Raw genomic sequence first — 12,675 nt, 5'->3', positions numbered from 1 at the left:
GCACCTCTGTAACATAAAATTACCACTTAATCAAATACTCTACATCAACTGTACGTGAACCAAATATTAGATAATGCAATAACATATGTACTTTCACGATCATTAACTGCATTTTCTAAAAGAAAACACATTTCATTTCAATCATATGTCATAAAAAGTGACAACTCTGTTTTCTGGTAATACTATAATTATCTATTTTTGTCAAATAATGAGAAGTTTTTTTATGGTCAACGTTACATTTAAGGTTCTGGACTGAGTTCCACTTACTTTACTGTAATAAAAACAAATAGTTTATACAAATATGTATGCATTTTGACATGAAATGAGTCCAACATTGCCATAAACTGTACAATGTATCAGTCTAAACTGCCATAAAACTTATATTACGTCATTGTCAGAGCATGTTTGCATCATTATCTATCATGTTGTTTTTACATTTGAACTATTTTATCTGCAGTTTTTCAGTTGTTAGGTGAAGAACTTTTTCAAGTTGTCATGTAAAAGCTCACTCACTTTTTAAGAAGTCACCGTGCTTGCCGGGGAATAAACTCCATCCATTGGTGAAAACGAGTGAATCCAGCCTGAGAGAATATGAGTTTTCCAACGTTTCCCCCCTTTTGTGTCAAAAAAAGGCAGCACGGCGGCAGAAGGAGCAGGGAGATCTAAAGACAAGGAGTGATGAGGACGGACTGCTGCTGCCTGCTGAGTAAAGAGCAGTAAAGTGACACATGGAGAGGGAAGGAGGGAGGGAGGGAGGGAGGAGACGAGGTTAGGGAGGGAAACCCAACAGACAGATTGACACACGTGAACAAAAAAATGTCTTCAAATAATAATCTGTAACATTACTAACATAAAAAATCTCAAATCAATAAAGTAGAGCAAGAAGTTGTGGGTAAAAGAAAGAGCTCTTTATTCTAGGAAGCCGCTTCCACTAAATGAATAATGTGATCACCGATTTAGAAAAGGATAATTAACTTCCCAGATGTCGTGATAGCAGAGTACAGGAGGAGGAGGAGGGGATAAAAAAAGGAGATTTATGTCAGGAGTTCATCACAAATCTTTGACGAGATGCACACATCATTTAAAAAGTTATAAATGATGAGAATGTAATGGAGAAGCTGGTTGGTTTGCCCCCTACTGGTGGAGGAAAAAATTAAATTAAAGGATTGAAAAGGACAAAATATGCTGTGGGAAATCATTTCACCTGAGTTGGATATAAACATTTATTTTATGTTTGTGACTTTGGCCCTGACTCTAGCATTGTACCATATATGATGGGTAGGTTTTAGAGGTATACACTGCTTCAAAAGTCCAATTTCTGCTTGGAGAAGATGCCAGTGTTTACCTCTTATTTTGTAAATGGATGTTTAATCGAATAGATCTCCTGTTAAGTGAAGTGTCTGTTTTTCTTCCCTTGATTAAACCTTCACTAAAATGTATTATAAAAATAAAAAAAGAGAAGCAACTGCACTTATTGAAGCACACTTTCTAAATACAGGTTGAATGAATCAATGAGGCAGCGCCATGCACACTACTACATGACACAATGGCTAAGTTTCGATCCTGCTTGGATCTTCGTCAGGTCAAAGTGAGATCCAAGCAGGATCCAAATGTAGTTACCTTTGACACTACATGATGTGCATAATTAATCTACTTCAACTTGAATGAATCAACAAGACCAGATTGTTTTGATGAGAATTGAAGCTGTTTTTAGTTGCAGAGAAAACTTAATTTTTCATAAATGGCCAGTAGACTTTTTGTAATTGTATAACTTCTTTGGACATAGAAGATGAGTCATTTTTATGAACAACTAAATAATAAAGGTCCGTAAAGTTGATCAGTTAAAGATTTCCCTTAAAGATTTTCTTTTGTCTTAAGTCGCTTATGTGTTAGAATATCCATGTGAAGCCTATATTTTCATGTATTTGTTCAGAATTTAATCTCAGAAATGTGGCTATTTCTCTCCTAATTGTGATTTAAATGTTACATTTCTGACTTTTACCTCAAAACTTAAAACTATAAAGACTTAAAGCTGATTTAAATCTAAACTCAAAACGTACTTTTATCGCACTGCCTTCCCTGATTTCACCTGATTCTACTTTTTATTCTGTGCTATGGGTTTCACTGTATTAATTTGTATTTTAGTACTTTTATTATTGTGGTAATTGCTGCTTTTGTGTTTTTACGTGAAGCACTTTGTTTTGTGCTATATAAATAAAGATATATTATTATTAATGTCACTGCACATTGTAATGCTGCATTATAGACTTTTCATGAGCAGACAAATGAAATGAAAGAGAACAGAGCAAGTCCTGAGAAAATGCTTCCATCTATTCCGCCCATCCATCACTTATATGTTTGTTAGTGTGTCTGACCAAATAGCAGGCTGCTGGTCAGCTCTCCTTGATTTATTCTAGATGGAAGAATAGTCACCTATCATTACTACTCAGCCTGTCTGCCTCCCTGTCGCTCCTCCTCTGTGGTTTCTCTCTCTCTCTCTCTCTCTCTCTCTCTCTCTCTCTCTGTGTGTGTGTGCAAACTGCCAACACTTGTCTGTCCTACATCATCTTAAGTATCTCTGACAGCTCACCGCAAGTCGCTCACCATGAGCAGAATGAGTGTGTGTGTGTGTGTGTGTGTGTGATGGTATGCGTAGCTTTCACAAGGCTCAAGCCAGCTCTTATTACCTGTAACAGCAGATATTGATGTTCTTTGTGTGTTTTGGAGCTTTACATGTTCTGATTTACTTATATAGCGTATACAGTGTCTGGTGGTGGACGCTGGTGACCAAAAGCTATATATAAGCAGAGGAAATTATTATTTTATACAGAATCTGGACTTTTTTAGGATAAAATGTTTTGTTTTTTTGTGCTTTATGTGTAATTTTATTGTCATAAAAGGGTTTTTCTCTAAGTTAAACACATTCTTTGTGCATGAACTACGTCACTCCAATCGGATTTAATTAAGATGCAATTTATAGATTATTTTTGGCATCACTGTCTGATGATTAATTCCCAGATAAATCAATTAATCCTCAATGAGATTGTTCCAAAGATATTCTGTTTCATTCTATTAGCTTTAACATATCACAGCAAACAGTAGAGAACCTGTGAGAGCTCGCTGTCGTCTTTCCACTGAGCAAATGCTGCCGCCGTGTGGTGCCTATAGTAATGACATGTAGGTGAAGACCTCACACTAGTAAAGCCTCACATCTGACCTAAAGTATAGACACTTTTATGATAATTTTTATTCATTAATTAGTTTATTTTATTATCTAAAAGTAGGCCCTGTTCATACGCAACTATTACACACTTAGTTCTGCAATTATTCCTCATTACTGCCCACAATGTAGTTAATTTACCAGTTTTTATAGCTGCATTAATTTATATTTTTTGTAATGTTTTTTTTTTTACACTTTACAAGCTGAAAATATCACGCATAATGACATATTGTGTTTTATAAAGTTCATAGAAGTTATTTCCTTTCTCCATTTATCTGCTGTATAGCATAGAGCTCTTCACTCATATAGGAATATTGATCAGTATTCATTGCGTTTATTACTATTTCAGTGTTTATACCATTTGTAACATGGCTATATCGAAATAGTGTTTTGAAGTAAAACTCCCAGTAAACAGTCCATATGTATACAGTAGACATAACTGAGTATATCTTTATAATTTGTATCATAAATGTTGTATTTTTGTGTATTTTTCATCAAATTTACAGTCCCAGTTGTAGTAAAGAGTCATCATTATCTATGGGATCTATGTTATAATGGTGATATTGCCTTTGAAATTAAGATTTTATACTAGGCGAAGTAAAAAAAAAACTTATTTTCTCTTTATGCATCTCCGTTGTAACCTCCATGGTAATATGGTTTACTTACAATGGATTCATATTCTCCAGCTTCTTACCTTTCAAATGAGACCAGATATACTGTATGCATCATAGAATTATGGTTGAGGAGCTAGTCCTGCTTAATTTTGGTTGGTTATCTTGGGTGTTTTTTCAGAGGGATAGGGTTTAACAGGTTAAAATAAGGGGATTATTGGAGAATAAAATGTAAAACAACACTGACATCTAGTGGTTATTTGATGAACTGCAGCATGAGATGATTGTTCAGTTCCCTCAGTGCCTGAGAAGGACAGTTTAACATTTACACAATCATTAAAATACAGGTTTATAATATTTGTATTTCTGTCAGAGTGTGTTTTTTTGTGCACGTCTCTGTGTTATTGTTGTTTCGGTGGCTGCGGTCTTTATGCGGTTTAATCCCACAGCCTCTTTCTGGAAAGCAGGAGCAGCAGGCAGTGGAACCACTGACTCAAATTTTGGATCTCATTCTCATGACAAAGCAGTTGTCTCAATTACAGAGCGCTCTCTCTGCAGGTATAAAAGAGAACGTGGGGCACACACGAGCACACACACACTCAAACACACATAGTATTTTACTTAACACACATATATTGAAAGGAGACCACACGGTGGAGCACAGCTGGTCCAAGCATGGGCAGGGTGAGTAGAAGATAAAGATGTTTAGTGTGAGATCAGTCAGTCATGTCAGTCATTCCACCACTACTTGTAATACAGGTTTAGGTTTTGGTTGTTAATTAACGCATTTGCGGCTACCAACTTTGTCTGGGTCAGGAAAAAGAGGCGCAACTTAATAAACAGGTAAAAAAACTATGTTTTTTTTTTATCTAACAGATGGAATATGTTTTCATCCACAATTTGAGGATTCTGGGAACGCTTTCAGAAAGAGCCAGTTATTTGTTTTTTCAGGAAATTGGATGCCGTCGCTGTTTAAATTGGATGTAAGCCGGGGCTAACCTGTTTCCAGTTGTGACTGACACATGCAGCACACTACAGTAGACAATTCCTGTCTTGATGTAGGATGTTTAAACAGCCATGGAGTATGAAATAATGCAGAAAGTTGGCATGGAAAAATAGAGATTTGTGCCTGTAATTCGGTGAAACGTGTACCTGTAAACTCTGTTTGTACATTCAGGTTCTTGGCTTGCAGCATTTAGTTGGTAGAAAAGTAGTCAGAGAGAGATGTCCTGATCTCTTTTCTCTTGTTTCCTTTACAAAAGCTTGTGTTTAAACCTCTTTACAGACAGAAACAATCAATTAACAAGCTTACAAAACTAATCTTACAGGCACAAACTCACATTTTTAAATGATTCCCTGATATCAGACTCACTCGTGTTTCTTCCCCCCAGATCATCTTCTACGAGGACAAGAACTACCAGGGTCGCAGGTATGAGTGCGACAGCGACTGCACCGACTTCCACTCCTACCTGAGTCGCTGCAACTCGGCCCGGGTGGAGAGCGGCACCTGGGTGATCTACGAGAGGCCCAACTACCTGGGCTACCAGTACGTCCTGACCAGAGGCGAGTACCCGGACTACCAGAGCTGGATCGGCCTCAACGACAGAGTCCGCTCCTGCAAGATGATTCACTTCGTGAGTCTTTGAGTCTTTATAGAAGATGCTGAATTATGTTGCAACAGAAAGAACATACATCATGTCTTCATTTTGTCATCATGGAACTTTTGATATTAGTTCAAACTTACCTTTACCTGCTCTCTCTCAGCCTTGTTTTCACTCTTCCACAACACACCCTCTTCATCACAGACAAACATCTGCATCCATCTTTCAACCTCCTCCCCTCCCATCTCTCCAAACCCTTCTTCCTCTCTCTGTTTCTCCTCCTCCAGGCCAGCGGAGATCCATACATGATCCAGCTCTACGTTAAAGGCGACTTCGCCGGCCGGGTGTTCGAGGCGACCGAGGACTGTCCCTCCGTGCTGGAGAACTTCCACTGGAGGGAGGTGCACTCCTGCAGGGTCCTGGGAGGCTGGTGGGTGTTCTACGAGCACCCCAACTACAAGGGCCGCCAGTACCTGCTGGAGAAGGGCGAGTACCGCAAGGCGGCGGACTGGGGCGCCGTCTGCCCCACTGTGCAGTCTTTCAGGAGGCTGACCGAGTAGCTACTGTCCTTTCATTGACGCAGCAGCAGCCACGGCTACAATAAAACTGAATGGCGAGAAAGTACTGTGTCATCACTGTGTCTGAGTGTACGTAAGGGAGCTTTAGCCTCAAGTGACCTCTAGTCTGCTGATTTAAGGGGGTGTTAAGTTCCTTTAATGGAAACCAAAAGCCTGAAACTGTAAAAAAATACATCCAATACTGAATAAAGAGTTTGTTATCCGGTCAATCAAATCCGAATGAAACTGTAAAACAAACTATTTTATTATCAGATCTGCATACAGCTGGTGCTCATGATCGTACTTTATGATAGTATTTACATTTTTAACTCACATGCCAAACTTTGGACAAACGTTTGTCATGCAGTAAGTTGGTGCGGCATGCTTTGTCTGTCAGTCCCCGTGTGTCCTCCTCCTCCTCCGTTCACACCGACGGCTGTCCTTCGTTGATGAAGCTGAGCTGGGCCGTGTGCTCCCCCCATTCCACCTGGTTCAGGAGGGCTTCTCGGGGTCGTGAGGTCATGCCGGAGGGCTGGAAGAGGGGCCGGAGCTGAGGCTGGGAGACGGAGTGGGGATGAGACCGGGGTATGAAGTGGGATAAGAGCGGGAGACGGGACTGAGGCTGCTCGCCGTCAGGTCCTGATAAGTCTACCAAAAGGGGGGTGATGGATGACGGGTGGTTTGATGAAGAAACGGAGAGGATGGAGGAGGAGGGATGTGGCACCACTGTGTGCTCGTGGGGAGAGCTGTTGAGTGACGGAGGAGCTGAGCAGTGACACACTGGGGGATAACGGGAGGTGACGGGTGCACACTGAAAGGGATCTCCTTGTAACGCCTCGGCCACGCTCGGCTGAGGAGAGGACGGTTCAGGCACCAGGATGGATGGAGGGCTCCGTTCGCCCGGATAGTCCACAGGTGAGTGCTGGGTAAGAAGCGGCGGGGCCGGGGAGCAGCTGTGTGATGACACGCTGGGAGGCGGAGTCACGGCGCTGGGTACCAGCAGCGAGGACGGGTTATGGAAGAGGGGCTTGAGAAGACGCGTCAAATCCTGCAGCTCCTGACTGACGGCGGTCACCTGGCGGGAGAGGACGCTCATCTGGAGGGACGGGAGTCAGAGGGAAGAGAGAAGGTTGCCGTGGTAATAGGTGATACTTAGATACAACAGTTTAGATGGAGCTAAATGAATCCTTAAACATATGATTTAACCTGATTACATTTACGACCTGGTATTAATATGTGTCCGATTTCAGCCCTTTGCCTGGAAGGGCTGAGAGGAAGGCTGCATTACGCACAGGCTTGCAGCCAGGCACTGCCGGAGAAGAGGCGGTGCGTAATGTGCGGACACATCAACCTCAAAACGACACTGTTTAGAGGGAGAGGGCCAGCGAATGTGACTCACACACACACAGAGAGGGATGAGGAGAGGAGACGCTGAGCACAAACAGAGCAGTGGCGGTCACAGTGATCTCTCTGCACAGCTACACTTGTGTTGAATGTGGTCACAATGCATCCCTGACCACCTTTGAGGTTGTTTGGCCGATTGGATTACAATCCATCCTCAATGCGTTTTGGGTGCATTTACACCTGTACTTTCATGTGGTCTGCTTCTGAGGGTCAGGTCTGTTGATATCTACACGACAGCAAAGTACATCATTTAATTCATGAGTAAGCCTCATTTAAACAGTGGAGGGATCGCTGGCATTACACTAAACCAAAAACAACAGTTGAACTTCAATAACTTGCAAGTTAACTTAAAAAATAAATATGTAATGGCATTTAATAAACTTTTTTTGTCATTTTCTAATCAACAATATTACAGTTTTTCTCTGTAACACCTCAGTGACCAGCCCAAAGAAATAATAAATTAAATTAAATTAAATTAAATTAAATAATAAAATATAACAAATATACAAATAATAATAAAAAATGATTTAAAATATATATATTAATAATAAAAAAATTAAATCTATTTCTATGGATGAGTATTACCTCATGCTTTAGCTTAGCGATAGTCTGCATGGTGTCATCCTCGTCACGCGCCCCTGTGAACAGAAATACACACATGCGTAAATATACACATATACATGTAAGTAAGGACTTAAACAGCTGATTGATAGTTAAGAATAGATTACAGACTCTCTACAGACAGTCCAGTGTGATATATATGTGTGTGTGTGTTAACCTGAGGCAGCTGAGTCAGGGCTGGGTAGGAAACTCTGAGTTGCGCTGGGAGAAAAATCAAACTTCTGGGCTGAACCGCTCTGGTTGTCTGCCTCGATCCCGTCCACAAACCTGAGGAGTTGCACACAAGACAATGAGAAGTGACAGTATGGGATAAATAAAGAGAAGACTTTAATTTCCAAATGGCTTTTCCTTGTTAAAGACAAGATCCCACACATCTCTTGTGACTTTTACATTATTCATAAACACAAACTCAACATGGTTTAATCGCCAAAAAAGAAGTGATAGACGTAATACTCTGATGGATGCTTCACATGGGCAGATTTAAGCAATCAAGATTTCTAAACCACTCTAATGCAGCTCAATTTCCTTTTTTGAAATCCGGCACAGTGACACCATTCATGCTTGTGTGCACTCTCACACAGCCGTACCAAAACAAACAGACTCGTCCAGCCGAAGCGTCTGCTGCCACCTCTCCGGGGACTCCGAATGCAAACGAGCCTGTTTGTGTTTATGAATAATGTCACAAGTCAAATCCCCACACTGCAGCTGAATGAACAAGCTGAACACACAGTCAATAAATCGATGAATGGGCTGCTCACCGAGGGCTGAGGTCCGGCTGCAGGCAGCTGAAGCTCACCACGGGGATCTGCAGGCTGGTGGGCCGGATGTGATCGCTCGCCGCTCTGAAGGCTCTCAGCGGCAGCAGCGGGGAGCGCAGAGGGGAGCGCAGGGGGGAGCGCAGGCCTCGGCCCAGCCGGCCCAAAGGAGGCAGCTTGGGGAGAGGGGAGTGCTCGCCCTCGGACCCGGATCCCTCCTCGTCCTCCCTGATGGATGGAAGCTTCTTCATGATCCCGCCGTTGCTCTCGCATTCGGCCTGAGGAGTGAAACAGTTTTCAGTTTAAGTTTATCAGTGTGAACACACTACATACTTCAAAATCAGCTTTCTTTGACCAGATGGTGGAGCTGCTGAGCCGTTGAACGCATCACCGAGAGTGAACAGTTGCCATTCACAACAGCTGCAAAGCCGCTGAAATCCATTCAGTTTTGTCGTTGCAGCGCTGCAACGGAGCTCTCATTCAAAAACAAAGCAAACACCATTCACTCCCAAAGACATTCAACTCTTCTGCAGGTTTTTCCTATAATCTCAGATGAAAGATTACAGGTGACCTTTGTTTATGATGTGCAAACAGATTTTATCCTTTCAAAGTAAAATCCCCTGCATGTTGTTACTGGAGGCTGGTGGAAGGTTATTGGAGTTATATTTCATGCATTCTTCTCTGGATTGTAATTTAAAGCTGATTAAAACACGTGCAAACAAATCCTGTTTTCTCTTTTCCACTCTGTCACCTCCTCCCTTCCCCTTCTCTCCCCTTTCTCTCCCCTCTGTTTGTTGTCTCCTCCAGCCTATCTTTGGCTCACGTGCCCCCGCTGGTATTTTTAGATCACCGAGGTTTAATTTTAGCAGTGGTTTTTGCCTGAAGGGAACCAAAGCGGAGAAGCGACTGTTTGGAGTTTCAGTGTGTGTGCAGCACACGTGCCACCCTTGGTATGCAGCATGCCACTGGGCATCAGCCAACTGTGTGTGTGTGTGTGCGGGTGGTATGCATATGTGATGGGCCAGCATATCAACAACACAGCATGTGTGAGGAGCACGTGTGCAAGGACAAACATGCTGGTATGTTGTGTGTTGAGAGCCGCATGTGTGAATGTATGCGTGGCGGCACGTGAATGCAAATGTCGACAGAGGTTCTTCCTCTTCCTTTTCCCCCCTGCAGCTTCCTTCTCCTCCTGATGTTTTCTCATCTCCATCTGGTTGTTGTTCTATATTTATCCAGTCAGGGATGACCCGCCCCTCCCCCACCCCTCTGGCAGAGCTATTTTTAGTCCCACGCCGGGCTCAGTGGAGGATGCACTAATACTGCCGCTGCATATACATAGCCTATATATGTGTGTGTACTGAAGCTTTGTTTAGTTACGAAGCTGCACACAGATGGAACTAACTTCTTAATGATCTTAAATGCAACTTTATCCACTTTTTTCTGTGCCTTCAATTGATTTACTTTCTCTCCTTTGTTCAATTTGGCTCCAGCATCATATATAACACACAAACCTGATAGGTCATCTCATCTAACTCTTGTTAATCAAGATCTCAATCCCTTTAAGTTTTACAGGGGACAACAGAAATGGAGCAGCTACAGTATGCAGGTGCCATGACAACCACTTTCACTTTCCCCCCCCATCATTTTAATAGATTTTCTTTTGTAATTTTGAGTCGATGGGATTGTATTTTTATGATACTAGCACTGCATTTTTTTTTTTTTTTTTAACAAGCTCTTCACACTACCTCGGAGGACTGACTGGAGGAGATGGAGGAGGATAAATTCATGTATGCCAGAGGACCCCATAGATTTAGAACAGACTAAAATCACTCCTACTGTACATACGGGATCGATATGTGATAGAAAAACATTTGGAAGGGGGAAAAGGAGAAAAGCGATGGGGGAAAAAAGGGGGAGGAGTGGTAAGGATGAGAGAGGATTCGAGCAGAAAGTGGAGCAGAGTGGTGATGTTACAGAAATAATATCCACACTGCACAGTCTGACAAGGATTTGTTGCACTGAATGTGGTATTATTCCCAACATGCTCCCAGGGAGGGGATAATATGACAATTGTTGTACTTTCTGATATCTATGTGATCAATTTCTACCTCTGAGAATTTGATTAGAATTCACCACTTCCTATCTACTATAATATTACTATTTCCCTTTTTATCAAGGGGATGAACAAAGCGGATGAGCTACAAGCAGTTCAAGCCTCGTACATCAATCATGTTTTACTACCTACTGTTACCATTCTGATCTCATTCCTACAAAGTGCATCTCTACCAGCCCTTGTGCAGTTAGCAATTCATTTTTCTCACTCACTTTAGAATTATTGCAAGAAGAATTAACTCAATTTGACCCCCCATTCCTGTGATTTTGATGCGGACATGTCACCCTGAATTATTACCTCTTTTTGTTGCAAAAGAAAAAAAAGAAATCTTGTTTTTTTATGTACTTATTTAGTTTTCTCTAGCTTGGATCACTCTGATGTTACTGTCTGTTATCCATCATTGATCCCTCGTGGGAAATCAATAGAAACTAGTGTAGTGTTTGCAGCTTTTCTCGAGAACCGCTCATCCAAAAAACTTCACACTGAGCTTCCTTCAGTCCTGAGCAATACACCTGCCATGACATAGTTGCATCCCCTATACTATATATATATATATATATATATATATATCCTCAGTAATACACCCGCCAAGTGTGAAGTCTATAAGACAAACGGTTGTCGTGAAAATCAAAGGACGGACTGACAGAGACTCCTGATGACAACATCCAGCTTTAGTTTTCTTTGTTCACAGAATATATGGGCCATGTTTTTCCGACGCCACTCTACGTTCAGGAAGCTTATTTTGATGCTTCTCTCTGGCAAATCCCAGCTATAATCAAACCCGAATTACACTGTATTGTTGTGGCATTTAAACAGTTCGCTAAAACCTTCTTGAAAATGGGATTGGAAACGTTTAAAAACGGCCAGTGAGGCTTGACAGCCGTGCTCAAATAATAGCTGCGCGCGTCGTGCTTTATTCCTCTAACCCATAAAAATGATCCGCATCCTTTCATTCACTTGCATCAGCTCCCAGTTTCTTCACTCGTTTTAGAGAGATGAGATCAGAAATTGAGTGGAGGAAGACTAAGGAATCTACATGTTCCCAGACGGACTATATATATGAATTTAATTTATAGGAATTGAACTCCTTCAGCAAAACTTGGAGGATTTCTAAAGCTCATGTATCCCAGAGGACCATATACTCAAGCCAGGAAGTCAATTATCATTAAAATATGTTTCATGCTGCTATACTGTCTCGTCCCCCTGGTGTTTCTTTTGGACCACTAATTAGCCAAGCTTACTCACAGTGAAAAATCTGACTTAGTTATTCCAGTACATGCTGGTTATTCATGTGTTACGCTACAGCTGAGATCCATCTGTAAAGCCCTGGCATCTGAATCGGCCGTGTTTAGCTCCCGTCTTTATCTGCTGGCTGCATCTCGAGCAGAAGCCGCGGCTTCTTTCCTCACTCCCAGTCCAGATGGCTAATCCTTTTCAAGTGCAAAGCGTTCACTCCCGGCATTGCGTAAAAAGGGGTGGAGGAGGTCACTGCACAGCTGAGTCTAATCTAAAAAAACAGAAGGAGTCTTCTTGCGGATCTCAAACAGAGTTTTCTTTAAGGCATTTAGAACATGAGATGATTGTACGCGTGTACGTGAACAAAACATCAGTGTTCTCTCCACCCAATCCAGTAAGTTTGTTTTTGTTGCTACTTATTTCTTGGTATTTGTGTGCTACTTGATGATGGGAGAGGTGGTGCATTTCCATACAGATCTGGGTTGGAAGTGAATCTTTGCCCCAAGCAGATGGAGTTCAAGTATCTCAGGGTCTTGTTTCACAACTGAAGGGTG

At 41.8% G+C, this 12,675-nt stretch overlaps 3 protein-coding genes across 6 annotated transcripts in view; 1 reads left to right on the top strand and 2 right to left on the bottom strand.

Moving 5' to 3' along the window:
- Window positions 1-5,210, bottom strand: part of LOC141762683 (DNA-binding protein SATB2-like) — a 30,340-nt gene extending 25,130 nt beyond the window's left edge. Inside the window, exons 1-2 of one of the 3 annotated variants that reach the window (XM_074626663.1) lie at window positions 4,984-5,210; window positions 514-702 (exon numbers count right to left, since the gene is read on the bottom strand). The gene's annotated coding sequence lies outside the window, so the exon portion shown is untranslated. The remainder of the gene's footprint in view (window positions 1-513; window positions 703-4,983) is intronic. The other 2 variants (XM_074626661.1, XM_074626662.1) reach the window with 2 other exon arrangements.
- On the top strand, window positions 4,382-6,053 carry LOC141762689 (gamma-crystallin S-like). The gene is made up of 3 exons (XM_074626671.1): window positions 4,382-4,515; window positions 5,223-5,465; window positions 5,720-6,053. Exons 1-3 carry the CDS (start codon window positions 4,507-4,509, stop codon window positions 5,990-5,992), a joined length of 525 nt encoding a protein of 174 aa, XP_074482772.1. The 5' UTR covers window positions 4,382-4,506; the 3' UTR covers window positions 5,993-6,053.
- The window catches only part of LOC141762681 (voltage-gated delayed rectifier potassium channel KCNH8-like), a 27,578-nt gene continuing 20,873 nt past the window's right edge, over window positions 5,971-12,675 (bottom strand). For both annotated transcript variants that reach the window (XM_074626659.1, XM_074626660.1), the window contains exons 12-15: window positions 8,773-9,047; window positions 8,172-8,281; window positions 7,979-8,031; window positions 5,971-7,085 (exon numbers count right to left, since the gene is read on the bottom strand). In XM_074626659.1, coding sequence (XP_074482760.1) covers window positions 6,414-7,085; window positions 7,979-8,031; window positions 8,172-8,281; window positions 8,773-9,047 — 1,110 coding nt within the window. In that variant the 3' untranslated portion in view covers window positions 5,971-6,413. The remainder of the gene's footprint in view (window positions 7,086-7,978; window positions 8,032-8,171; window positions 8,282-8,772; window positions 9,048-12,675) is intronic.

Source organism: Sebastes fasciatus, chromosome 24, assembly GCF_043250625.1.
Source record: "Sebastes fasciatus isolate fSebFas1 chromosome 24, fSebFas1.pri, whole genome shotgun sequence".
NCBI classification, from domain to species: Eukaryota; Metazoa; Chordata; class Actinopteri; order Perciformes; family Sebastidae; genus Sebastes; species Sebastes fasciatus.
This window is presented reverse-complemented; position numbering and strand designations above follow the sequence as displayed.